This window comes from Perca fluviatilis, chromosome 2 (assembly GCF_010015445.1).
Source record: "Perca fluviatilis chromosome 2, GENO_Pfluv_1.0, whole genome shotgun sequence".
Classification (NCBI taxonomy): Eukaryota; Metazoa; Chordata; class Actinopteri; order Perciformes; family Percidae; genus Perca; species Perca fluviatilis.
This window is the reverse complement of record NC_053113.1, coordinates 7,677,723-7,691,715: the sequence shown is the minus strand read 5'-3', so window position 1 is coordinate 7,691,715 and position 13,993 is coordinate 7,677,723. Positions and strand designations below refer to the sequence as shown.

The 13,993-nt window shown below is 41.3% G+C and overlaps 1 protein-coding gene across 1 annotated transcript; it reads right to left on the bottom strand.

The window, feature by feature from the left end:
* Positions 1–643: 643 nt before the first annotated feature.
* LOC120543651 (NLR family CARD domain-containing protein 3-like) lies at positions 644–12,687 on the bottom strand. Its single transcript, XM_039776795.1, has 7 exons — positions 12,556–12,687; positions 9,515–9,800; positions 7,210–9,004; positions 6,936–7,109; positions 6,061–6,234; positions 5,898–5,944; positions 644–1,282 (listed from the first exon to the last, which is right to left on the bottom strand). Exons 1-7 carry the CDS (start codon positions 12,568–12,570, stop codon positions 747–749), a joined length of 3,027 nt encoding a protein of 1,008 aa, XP_039632729.1. The 5' UTR covers positions 12,571–12,687; the 3' UTR covers positions 644–746.
* Positions 12,688–13,993: the final 1,306 nt, after the last annotated feature.

Sequence of the window (13,993 nt, the reverse complement as noted above, 5' to 3'; positions counted from 1 at the left end):
TAAACTCCCTTTCATGATTTGCTCATTAAATTCAGTAAACTCTTATTTAGTCTTATGTTATGAATAACATGACCAGTTTGTGATTCATTTACAGTATGTAGAAACCTTTCAGTTTAGAAGTTGATTAATCAGATTCCCCACAGTAACAGTCTTTTATTCACTATAACAAAACATAAAATCATAACTCATAATGTTTCTCAATGTCTCATCCCTGAAGAAGAAGTATAAATACACACAAGTTTACACAGAAGTATAAATGAAGTTTTAAGTGGAGGTGTACTGCACTCTGGAGGCTCAGAGCAGTAACTACAGTAACAGAAAAGACTTCAGGCTTTCAGGATCAATCAAACACATGGAGAGATTATTAACCAATCAACATCACAGCAGATATTTTCTAACACAGTTCCTGTTTTTAACAGACCATCCAACCAGGAGAGTTCCACGTCCATCCAGCACCTGAAGACACCGACAGTAAGTCTGTTTAATTATTTATACACAGCAAATACAGGAAATACACAGCCAAATTATTAACCCCAAAAAATAGGAAAAACACAACAAAAGTTTAAAAAAAAAACAAGACAACAAAAACGTTCGGAAAAAGGCAAAGAAATAGTCAGAATAATGTATGTTTTGTGTTTGAGTCTGAGATCTGCTTCTCAGTGCACAGTGTGTGTGATGGTGAACAGACTGAACTCTGATTTCAGCAGCTGATGTTCAGTCAGTGTTTCTGTCCACAGGAGAGACTCTCAGTCCTGCAGAGGACTCAGAGACACTGAGGAACCAGAATCCCAGAGCATAAACCCAGGATAGAGAGGCTGAGTGAATGTGGTGTTGAAGGTGTAGAGGTGGATCAGTGAGTCAGAGGAGACTGTGTAGAAGGACAGAGAGCCAGCAGGACAGTCCACATACACTGCTACTCTAGAGACAGAGGAGGAGGAGATGTCTGTTTCTCTGTTATTGTGATAGACATAGTAACCACCATCATAGAAGCCCAGACACCAGGACTGATCATTACATCCAAACACACAGTCATCACTGTCTCCTCTCCTGCTGATTCCTCTGTAACTCACTGATATATGAACCCTTCCTCTCCTCTCAACCTCCCAGTAACAGCGACCAGTCAGACCATCTCTACACAACAGCTGATAAAACCAGGACTCAAACCTCTCTGGGTGATCAGGATATGACTGATCCTTCTTCACATGTGTCACCTTCCTGTTGTTGTCAGACAGTTTGAGGTATCTGTTCATTGTATTTGTGTCCAGTTCCAGTTGACAGCCATCTGATGGAGAGAAACAGACACAACACAGCAGCAGATTATCATCTGTTGATTTATTAACTCTTGTGTTGTCTTCCCGTCAAACTGACGCGGTCTGTTTGCCTGTTTATAAAGCATGAAATATAAAATATCACCCAATTCTATTTTACACCTTCTAGTCAACTCATTACAACTCATTACCATAGTTTGATAGTTTTACACTTATTCTTTGGAATTTATGGTCAATAAACCTAATTTACATGAAACGATAAACAAGTTTAGAGAAAAATAAGCAGAATTCTTTTCTTTCTTATCCTCCTTTTCCCTCCTCTACACTTGTTTGGCGTCCACCTTTAAAGGTCCCATGGCATGAACATTTCACTTTATGAGGTTTTTTAACATTAATATCCGTTCCCCCAGCCTGCCTATGGTCCCCCAGTGGCTAGAAATGGTGATAGTTGTAAACCGAGCCCTGGGTATCCTGCTCTGCCTTTGAGAAAATGAAAGCTCAGATGGACCAATCTGGAATCTTCTCCTTATGAGGTCATAAGGCGCAAGGTTACCTCCAAGGGGGTAAGCTTCGCTTCAGAACTCAAACCTCCTATGGCGCCATTTTGATGCTACAAAGCGATCACCTCCCTTTAGCATTCCACTGACTGCAATTTATTTTGACATTACTTTGACAGCGAATAACTTTACTTCTGAAGCGTTTAAAGACTCTATTGGTCCGTTGTTTATTTCTAAAGAAACACAACAATGTATAAAAGGCTCCATTACCTTGTATCTCACGTTATGGCTCCGTAGCAGACGTTTTTATAAAAATAGGCTAACAATTTTGTCATAACCAAGCAACTTACTGTCGCATAGTAGAGGAATTACCTTATAGTACAGGAGAAGCTCACTGGCAGTTTCGACTTACGTTAGCTGTTTAGGTTTAATTACTAATGTTAACTATCATTTTAGTTAGCAATAATTAGCCTGTGCCTATGTTATCTCCTTACATATACCTACACTCTCCGTCTCTGCAAGATTGGGAATGATTGAGATTTCTCTTAGCTACCAAAAGACTTACAACTTTCAGACACATTGCTCACGTCACATTTACGTTGTCTCTGTCAGTTGGAGGCTGCACAGTAAAGCAAGTGATCACCGGAAAAGAGCTTCTAATAGCCTTCACTGGTCTCTGTCCAGAGCAATGGGCTCTGTTGGTCCATTTTATATGTCAATGGTTTTAATAGCTGACAGACAGGAGTTGATGTGGGAGATTGTGGGGGGATTTGGTGCTGAGGTAGATCTGGGTGTCATCGGCATAGCAGTGGAAGTCCAGGTTGAAATGGCGGAGTATCTGACCAGGAAGGAGGATGTAGATGGTGAAGAGGAGGGGGCCAAGTACGGAGCCTCTGTGTGTGTGTGTCTCACTGTGTGTCTCCCTGTATATGTGTGTGTGTGTGTGTCTCACACTGTGTGTGTCTCTCTGTATATGTGTGTGTCTCCGTTTGTGTGTGTCTCACTGTGTGTCTCTCTGTCCCTCTGCACCTTTAACAAGCACATCATGATCTAATGATGTGTGTGTGTGTGTGTCTCTGAGTGTGTGTGTGTGAGTTTGTGTGTGTCTCACTGTGTGTGTCTCTCTGTATATGTGTGTGTGTGTCTCACTGTGTGTGTCTCTCTGTATATGTGTGTGTGTGTCTCTCTGTATATGGTGTGTGTGTGTGTGTGTCTCTCTGTATATGTGTGTGTGTGTCTCTGTGTGTGTGTGTATCACTGTGTGTCTCTCTGTATATATGTGTGTGTCTGTGTGTGTCTCACACTGTGTGTCTCTCTGTGTATGTGTGACTCTGTGTTTGTGTCTCACTTTGTGTCTCTGAGTGTGTGTGTGTGTGTGTCTGTATGTGTGTCTCTGTGTGTGTGTCTCACTGTGTGTGTCTCTCTGTATATGTGTGTGTGTGTCACTGTGTGTGTCTCTGTATATATGTGTCTCTGTGTATGTGTGTCTCACTTTGTGTCTCTCTGTATATGTGTTTGTGTGTGTGTCTCTGTGTGTGTCTCACTGTATATATATATATATATATATATATATATATATGTGTGTGTGTGTGTGTGTGTGTGTGTCTAACTGTGTGTATCTCTGTATGTTTGTGTGTCTTACTGTGTGTGTCTCTCTGTATATATGTGTGTGTGTGTGTGTCTCACTGTGTGTGTGTCTCTCTTTATATGTATGTGTGTGTGTCTCTGTGTATGTGTGTGTGTATGTCTCTCACTGTGTGTGTTTCTCTCTGTATGTGTGTGTGTGTCTCTCGGTATATGTGTGTGTGTTTCTCTATATGTGTGTGTGTGTGTCTCACTGTGTGTGTCTCTCTGTATATATGTGTGTGTGTCTCAATGTGTGTGTGTCTCTCTGTATGTGTGTGTGTCTCATTGTGTGTGTCTCTCTGTATATGTGTGTGTGTCTGTGTGTGTGTGTTTGTGTGTGTCTCTGAGTGTGTGCCTCTGTGTGTGTGTGTGTGTGTGTGTGTGTGTGTTTCTCACTGTGTGTGTCTCTATATATCTGTGTGTGTCTCTGAGTGTGTGTCTGTGTGTGTGTGTCTCTGTGTGTGTCTCACTGTGTGTGTCTGTCTGTATATGTGTGTGTGTGTGTTTCATTGTGTGTGTTTCTCTGAATATATGTGTGTGTCTCACTGTGTGTGGCTCTCTGTATATGTGTGTGTGTGTGTCTAACTGTCTATGCCTCTCTGTATGTGTGTGTGTCTCACTGTGTGTTTCTCTCTTTATATTTGTGTGTGTGTGTGTGTCTCTTTGTATGTGTGTGTGTGTGTGTGTCTCACTGTGTGTGTCTCTGTATATGTGTGTGTTTGTGTATGTGTCTCTGTGTATGTGTCTGTGTGTGTATGTGTGTCTGTGTGTGTGTCTCACTGTGTGTGTCTCTCTGTATATGTGTGTGTGTCTCTGTGTGTGTGTGTTTGTGTGTGTGTCTGAGTGTGTGTGTGTGTGTGTGTGTGTGTTCGTTCCCAATGTTGCATGTTTTCGTTATTTGCCCAGTTTGAGTTTTAGCAGTGTGTGTTTTTCTTTCATCTGGTTTCATTAGTAGATGTGTTTCTCTCTGTATGTGTGTGTGTGTCTCTCGGTATATGTGTGTGTGTTTCTCTCTATATGTGTGTGTGTGTCTCACTGTGTGTGTCTCTCTGTATATATGTGTGTGTGTCTCAATGTGTGTGTGTCTCTCTGTATGTGTGTGTGTGTCTCATTGTGTGTGTCTCTCTGTATATGTGTGTGTCTCACTGTGTGTGTCTCTATATTTGTGTGTGAGTGTGTGTGTCTCTTTGTATGTGCGTGTGTGTGTCTCACCTTGTGTCTCTCTGTATGAGTGTGTGTGTGTGTCTCACTGTGTGTGTCTCTCTGGATATGTGTGTGTGTGTGTGTGTATGTGTCTCTGTGTGTGTCTCTCTGTATGTGTGTGTGTATGTTTGTGTGTGTCTCTGAGTGTGTGTCTCTGTGTGTGTCTGTGTGTGTGTGTCTCTGTGTGTGTTTCTCACTGTGTGTGTCTCTCTGTATATGTGTGTGTGTCTCTGTGTTTGTGTGTGTGTGTGTCTCTCTGTATATGTGTGTGTCTGTGTGTGTGTGTTTGTGTGTGTCTCTGAGTGTGTGCCTCTGTGTGTGTGTGTGTGTGTGTGTGTTTGTGTGTGTGTCTCTATATATCTGTGTGTGTCTCTGAGTGTGTGTCTGTGTGTGTGTGTCTGTGTGTGTCTCTGTGTGTGTCTCACTGTGTGTGTCTGTCTGTATATGTGTGTGTGTGTGTGTTTCATTGTGTGTGTTTCTCTGAATATATGTGTGTGTCTCACTGTGTGTGGCTCTCTGTATATGTGTGTGTGTGTCTAACTGTCTATGCCTCTCTGTATGTGTGTGTGTCTCACTGTGTGTTTCTCTCTTTATATTTGTGTGTGTGTGTGTGTGTGTGTTTGAATGTGTGTGTGTGTGTGTGTGTGTGTGTGTGTCTCACTGTGTGTGTCTCTCTGTATATGTGTGTGTTTGTGTATGTGTCTCTGTATATGTGTCTGTGTGTGTGTGTGTCTGTGTGTGTCTCACTGTGTGTGTCTCTCTGTATATGTGTGTGTGTCTCTGTGTGTGTGTGTTTGTGTGTGTGTCTGTGTGTGTGTGTGTGTGTGTGTGTGTGTGTTCGTTCCCAATGTTGCATGTTTTCGTTATTTGCCCAGTTTGAGTTTTAGCAGTGTGTGTTTTTCTTTCATCTGGTTTCATTAGTAGATGTGTTGCATGTTTTAACAGATTTTATTTCCATGGCTTTTGGATTAGCTGTTTTTCTAAATGTTTGTTGGACTAAGAATTAGGATTAGGAGAAGCAGCTGTGATTGCGTGACCAATCAAACACGTAACTACACGTTACAGTGACGCAGACTGTGATTTGTCTGCTCGGCCGTGGCATTGTATTTCCCCTATTCTCAACAGAGGCTACGAATCAAGATCAATTTGATTGATCCTAATTATTATTTTTTTCATATTTAACATCAGGCAGAGGAACAACAGGTGAAAATTAGCCTTTTGGCCAATTTACAGGGATGTTGATCAATGTGCATTTACCCTGACAATTAGTGAATGAAATAAATCTGACTTAAAACACACTCACACTTCCTCAGACCAGGTTTCAACCACTGCTGTCCACTATTGTCCATCCTGGAGGAAAAAAATCAACAATCATCTTCACACACGTTCACTCAGATCCTCCATTAAACATGAACCAGAGTGCCTTGGTTAGTGGCAGAGGAACTGTTTTGTCCATCTGTCCATACCTGAGAGTTTCCAGTCTCCAGTTAGGATCCTTAAGGCCTGCTGACAGAAGCTTCACTCCTGAGTCTCCAGGATGATTATAGCTCAGGTCCAGCTCCCTCAGATGGGAGGGGTTGGACCTCAGAGCTGAGGCCAGAGAATTACAGCCTTTCTCTGAGATCATACAGCCTGACAGACTGCACAGCCACACACACACACACACACACACACACACACACACACACACACACACACACACACACACACACACACATGAGCTTGTTAGATGCATTACATGCTCATAACAGCAACAAAAGCGGTCACTGATGGAGAACAGTGTTCTGAAGTCCTGTAATAAACCTGATATTTGTATATCCAAAATAAAATGTCTGTTTCATGAACAGAAAGAACTATCCTGGTGACGAGCTCCAGAGTCAGCGAACCCCTTCAGTACAATATTGCTGCCACATCTAATATCATAAAGAATCATAAAAAGGACTACACTGCAAATGTAACCTCTTATTCAGGTCCAGCTCTCTCAGACTAGAGGAATAGAAGCTGAGAAATGAGGCCAATGTGTTCATTCAATAATTATTCTATAAAGACCTATAAGACCTCATGGAACAGCAAAACACCAACCTGAGAGTTTCCAGTCTGCAGTTTGGATTCTTCAGTCCAACAGAGATCAGCTCCACTCCTGAATCCTGTAGGTCGTTGTTACTCAGGTCCAGCTCTCTCAGACTAGAGGACTGGGAGCTGAGAACTGAAGACAGATCTTCACAGCTTCTCTCTGACAGTGTACAGCCACTCAGACTAAAAATTAAAGTCAATCTAATAATTAATATATGAAGAAAATAAGAGCTGAGAGCCATCATTTTCCAAACAGCTGAACACCAACCTGAGAGTTTCCAGTCTGCAGTGTGGACTCTTCAGTCCAACATACACCAGCTTCACTCCTGAATCCTGCAGGTTGTTGTTACTCATGTTCAGCTCTCTCAGACTAGAGGACTGGGAGCTGAGATCTGATGACAGAGCTTCACAGCTTCTCACTGACAGGTTACAGCCACTTAACCTGAAGTGGAATAAGCAACACATAAGAAAATAATAACTGGAAAACATTGTTAGGAAGAAGAAAAACTATATTTAATCTGAATAGTTCTTTGTGCATGTACAGAGCTTTGTTGGAGGCTTTGACCACTGGCAGCAGTCTCAGAAGAGCCTTCTCTGAAGCATTGTATTTCTTCAGGTCAAACACGTTCAGATCTTTCTCTGATGACAGTAAGATGAAGACCAGAGCTGACCACTGAGCAGGAGACACTTTATCTGCGGAGAGACTTCCTGATCTCAGGAACTGTTGGATCTCCTCCACTAGAGAACCATCATTCAGTTCATTCAGACAGTGGAACAGATTGATGCTTCTCTCTGAAGATAGATTCTCTCTGATCTTCTTCTTGATGTACTTGGCTGTTTTCTTGTTTGTCTCTGACATACTTCCTGTCTGTGTCAGCAGACCTCGTAGGAGAGTCTGATTGGTCTCCAGTGAAAGACCCAGGAGGAAGCGGAGGAACAAGTCCAGGTGTCCATTTGGACTCTGTAAGGCCTTGGCAACAGCTCTCTGGTAGAACTGTGCTGATTTGTCTCTGAAAACATTAGACCACCAGGTTGTTTTCTGTTTATCCAATAGCAGATTGACTCCAGAGTTTGTGAATGTCAGGTGGACATGAAGAGCAGCCAGAAACTCCTGAACACTCAGATGGATGAAGCAGAACACATTGTCCTGGTACAGTCCTCTCTCCTCTTTAAAGATCTGTGTGAACACTCCTGAGTACATGGAGGCTGCTCTGATATCAATGCCACACTCTGTCAGGTCTGATTCATAGAAGATCAGGTGGCCTTTCTGCAGCTGCTCAAAAGCCAGTTTTCCCAGAGACTCAATCATCTTCCTTGTTTCTGGACTCCAATGTGGATCCTTCTCGGCTCCTCCATCGTACTTGACATTCTTCCGTTTCGACTGAACCACCAGGAAGTGGACGTACATCTCAGTCAGGGTCTTGGGCAGCTCTCCTCCCTCTCTGGTCTTCGACACGTCCTCCAGAACTGTAGCAGTGATCCAGCAGAAGATTGGGATGTGGCACATGATGTGGAGGCTTCGTGATGTCTTGATGTGAGAGATGATTCTGCTGGCCTGCTCCTCATCTGTGAATCTTTTATTGAAGTACTCCTCCTTCTGTGGGTCGGTGAACCCTCTGACCTCTGTCACCATGTCAACACACTCAGGAGGGATCTGATTGGCTGCTGCGGGTCGTGTGGTTATCCAGAGGCGAGCAGAGGGAAGCAGTTTCCCCCTGATGAGGTTTGTCAGCAGCACATCCACTGAGGTGGACTCTGTCACATCAGTCAGGATCTCAGTGTTGAGGAAGTCTAGAGGAAGTCGACACTCATCCAGACCATCAAAGATGAACACAACCAGGAACTCTTCAAACCTGTAGATTCCTGCTTCTTTGGTTTCACTAAAGAACAAATGAACAAGTTGCACCAAGCTGTACTTTTTCTCTTTCAACACATTCAGCTCTCTGAAGGTGAATGTAAATGTGAACTGGATGTCCTGGTTGGCTTTGCCTTCAGCCCAGTCCAGAGTGAACTTTTGTGTTAAGACTGTTTTCCCGATGCCAGCCACTCCGTTTGTCATCACTGTTCTGATTGGTTCATCTCTTCCAGGTGGAGTTTTAAAGATGTCTTCACATATGATTGTTGTTTCTGGTCTGTCTGGTTTCCTGGATGCTGTTTCAATCTGTCTGACCTCATGTTCAACATTGACCTCTTCAGTCTCTCCCTTTGTGATGTAGATCTCTGCGAACATCTGATTCAGAAAGGTTTTGTTTCCAGCTTTAGCAATCCCCTCAAACACACACTGGAACTTCTTTCGTGAGTTGGATTTGACTTGTTGCTGGCACGCAGCAAGAATATCTAAATAAATAAAACAATGAAATCGATAAGGGTTTGTTCCAGTTAATGTCTGTGCACATTTCTGTTTTCCTGAAATCTATTTAAGAGATTAACTTATTTAAAATGATTTATTATTCCTCAACAACAACTGATATGTTGTGTGTCCAAGTCATGCATCCATGGACTCTGTGGTCTGTGGTATATGACTTAATTGCAGAGGGATGGGAATTAACATTGTCCAAGCTGTTTCTCACAGTGGCATCAATGTGTCCAATTGTTAACCAGAAGAGGCAACAAAAACTGGATTGTCTGATTTAGTTTCATCAACTTTTGTTCTTGGAGACACTATATTTTTTGTCTGCGGTAGATGTGTGTTGGTAGCTTGTTCTGTTGTTGTAAGCACAATATATATGTCTATCTTTGTAGATAAGAGGGAGACATTGGTTCCAAAGCTAACGTTTGTTGAAGACATTGTGATATGTTTAATTCTTTTGTTAAATCCATTTTCTGTATCATAATATTATGACTTACCTGCAGGTTCTGAGATGGTGATTGATACATTCTTCACTAGCTCATTCTGATTCATCTTCACTAAAACTATTCTGGTCACTTTAATTGTGTTCATACTGTAGGTCGAGAACATCTGGTCCACTGTCTTCACCCTGTTTACATTCTCCAGTTTGCTTTTTCGGATTGCTGGGAAGTCTTCAAGTGCTCCTTTCTGCTGCAGGTGCCACTTAAATTTTTCAAAGTCCTCGTCTCCCAAATCTTCTAAAATTCCCAAGACGACCTCTTGAGGTGTCTCCATCTTTGTTCCCTGCAAAGATCCAAAAGATATCAAAAGAACATTGTCAACGTATAGAAAGTTTTTTGGGTTAAACATAATCAGATTATCAAAACAGACCAGTTTTGTAAATTGAGATGTGATGATAATTTTTTATTAGTTTTAAGTAGAATCAGAAAAAATATGAATGTACAAATCCATGCAAATACAACTTCATAACTCAAGAACATTGATTCATGAAACAAGAATATGGATCAATAAACTGCATTCCTCTGACCTTAAAGTAAAGCAGTGGTCAGAAGTACAATCGCCAACATGCTGTGAACCAATTATTTTTTTGATCGCTACATATTAGATAAAATATATAATGTAATTCCTCAATCACCCCATCCTGGGCGGTCTTAGCTATTCCTAGGACTGCACGCTTCTGGACAGAGATCTCAGATATTGTTCCTGAAATTTGCTGGAGCCACTGTCACAGTTTGGGTGTTAGAGATTACCACTGGAACCACCGTTGCCTTTGATTTACACATCTTTTCTAGATCTTCTCTAAGCCCTCGCTGTTTGCCAGGCTTCTGTGTTCCTTCTTCTTGATGTTGCTGTCACTGGGGTGACTTCTTTGGCGGGGTGAAAATGTTCCACCAAAACAAGTTCCTTCCAGAGACTATTTTGCAGAGCCACTGTTGCTGCGTCAGGAGCTTAGACGACCAAGACGACTGTAATTGGTTTAAAGAAATGCAAACATCCCTTGACCATTTTTTCTCCTATCCAGGAGTGTATGTCCTATTGCCAGACGTTTCTTTGCAGCGCTGGTGGAGATAGGTCTGGCAATGTGACACTATGTTTTCCCGTGTGGCGTGTCTAAACTAACCTTAGCCAACTAACAAGTCATCTACTACCTGGCTGGTTCTGCCGTGTTTTAATGATGTCTATTGTCTTGACCCTCACTGGATGTGCCCTGGCCGGGATTCAAACCCCACTCTCCTGTTACGAAATTGATGTTTTTACCAAACACTTTGTGTTTAAAACACTGCACTCTGCACACATGATGTGATTGGTCGCACTGATGGAGCATAATTCCTATTAAATAGACTGCAAATAGTCTGAATGTGTTTTAACAGCATTTCCATGACTGTGTTTAAATTGACTACTCAGTTTGTTAAACCTGCTTTTTGAAACAGGGCCCTAGAAACACACTGTAACACATTTACAATATTAACGTATAAAACTGAAATTACAGATTATTGCATGATTAATACATTTGAATAAACTTGAATGGGCCTCCTGCTAACCATAACAAGGTCAAAAGCTGTTGGATGTTTTTTTGTTGTACTGTAAGACTGATATTAATAAAACCCTTGAATATTTCACTGTTGAGTTCTGGTACTTTCCTCAATAACGAGTAGTAAAAGGGATTACAATTTCCAAAACAGTAATTATATTACTGTTATAATCCAAAGAGCTAGTTAAACGAGCAAAAGTAATAAATTATTATAATGCATAACGTAACTAATTACTTTTGATACTAAGTAATAAAAAAGGTAATATAACTACTTTGTTCAAGGAGTAATAACTCACCCACTTATCTACAATTTACATACTTATCATTCCAATTTGCATCTTGCACACTACTTTGCACTATTACTACCTTGCACACATTACTTTTTGCACTCCACATCCCACTTCATGTGTACTTGTCTTGATATTATGTCTTGTTTGTATATTTGTATTTTTGTATATTATGTTGATATGTGCCTATATGTATATTGTTGTCTCTATTGTACAGTATGTGTCTATATTACTATTTGTCTACCGACGGTTTACTACTACATGTCTATTTTTTGAATGTATAGAGAGTAAACACCTACCAAAGTCAAATTCCTTGTGTATGTAAGTATACTTAGCCAATACCTGTCCAATAAAACTGATTCTGATTCTGATAAGTAAAAAGTAATGTTTTACACTTTCTGAGTAAACTGCCCAACAATGTTGATGACACACTTATTTCCTGAAGTTGATTACCACAGATGATGTTGACATAAAATTAGTTGAAACTGGCTTTAGTTTGCTAAAGCTGTTGATGACGGTTTACTATTTTTCATTGGCCGTTAATGTACACTTTAAATATGAGGAATATACTTTATGCATGCAGTACATATCTTATATCTAATTTGTACTGTATGTCATTTGCGCAAAAAGTGCACTAAGCAACACTTTATCTGGACTTCTCTCTGCTTGCTGCTCACACAGGCGGCCATCTTGAATTACAGCTTTAAACAGTCACATTTTCACCGTCAATTCTGCCTTCAAACAGATGCTTTAGAGTTCATTCTTTTAATTGTATTAGACTTAAAAACTCCTTGATACATCAATCTATCCTATTGCTAAACCGGCTACATTAAACCCAGTGCAATATTTATTTCAGGGATATACATCTCCAAGACTTTGTCTGTGTGTATGTTTCATGTCATGTACTGTTGTTATATATGTTTTCTCTGTTTCCTTATTTGGGAGTTAATGTCATTTGTGGTAATGTCTCATGTATGTTTGTTGGTGTTATTAATCCCATGTATGTTTGGATGTTTTTGGATGTATGTCTATGTCCTCATTTGGATCTATGTGTATGTCATTCACTGTTTGGATGTATGTGTACGTCCTCATTTTTAAACGAGCTACCCAGGGATGTACAAAGAATTTCAGCCTTTGGCTGACAATAAAGTTGTATCGTATCGTTTCTCCAAAAACAACGATCAATGACATCATCTCAACCAATCATAGCTCCACTTACTGAACTTTCAGCCATCAGTGTGCGTCTCTTCTGTCCTCAGCAGGTCTGCGTAGAAAAGGAGCTTCAACTTCATCAGACGAAGTGAAGTGGCGCTTCTTATCGTTCAGTCAGAGTGTGTGCGTGTGTGTGTGTGTGTTTTTGTGTCATTGTGTGTGTGAGTGGCCACTCCCCACTTTGAAATGTGCAGTTTCACTGGATGGACCTTGGTCACATGATCAAATTCATTTTCTCACAGCTGAAACGGAACTCTTTCAGCATCAAATGTGGGCTTTGTTTCCTTGGTGTTTGCCCTCTTTAACTTCCCCTCAGTGGTGTAATCTACGTGACATTACACTACACCACTGCTTCCCCTCAGCCCTTGGTATGACTAAAAAACATACATTGCACAGAGGACACATGGAGAGCAGAGGGAAAGTGGGCAGGCCAGGAGCGGGGGATTGAAAACACACCTGCCCCATTTCACTTTCGGCCCAAACTATCATGGATTGAACATTGAAGTTATTGCCTTAGTGCTTTTGTGCTTCTTGCAAATAATGAGAAATATTTTTAGGGCGCTTTCACACCTCTAGTTCGGTGGACTCGCTGCAAGTTGGGGATGAAGTTGCAACATTGCTGCATTTTTCATTTGGTTGGGTTTGCGTTCAAACTGCACTTTGTTTTGATTTTTAAAAAGTCATGCCAACAATTATTTGAATAGCTTATTATTCTATGAATAAAGGTTTTAGGCCACCCACACGTTACTGTAGGCCCAGTTTAATATGCAACTTCATTTTATACAATATATGTAGTAGGGGGTCTTTGATTCATCTCTTTTTCAGTCAAGGGGTCCTTGGTTTAAAAAACTTTAAAGACCCCTGGTGTAGAACAGAGATCTTCAACAGGGGTCTGGGACCCCTGGCCGGTCCTCAAAGTTACTTCAAGGGGGCCCCAAGTTGATGTTTAACCATTATGAAAAAAAGTTTAAAAAGGTAATATGTCTGAAAATTTACATAAACATTATTCCAACATAGCATAAATCAGCATATTTGTGATTTGATTTTAAATTTACACGACATTGTGGTTGCCACTAACCCGCAATTTCCACCAACTGTGGAACGTCAGCGGATCCGCTCTAGAACGGCGGTGGAAATACGTTACCATTAAAGTCAATGTGTGTATTTCCACTGACTGCAGATAAGCAGAGCTTCTATTTTGCGGGATGCCAGAGAGCTCTGCAGCAAAATAAAATACCCCGTGCTCACGGTGGATCATATTTCCCTGCACTACACCTTGAAAACACAGCACAGAGTAGTTCCCCCTCTACTCCTCTGGATGGAAACAAACTGTTGCTGGTTTTGTGGTTCTATTCTACCTGAATTCGTGAGATCTCGTGGGTCCTCGTGATTTCAGCTGTCAGTCATGGCCGCAGCCATACCGCAACAAATCTGGACCTGGTGGG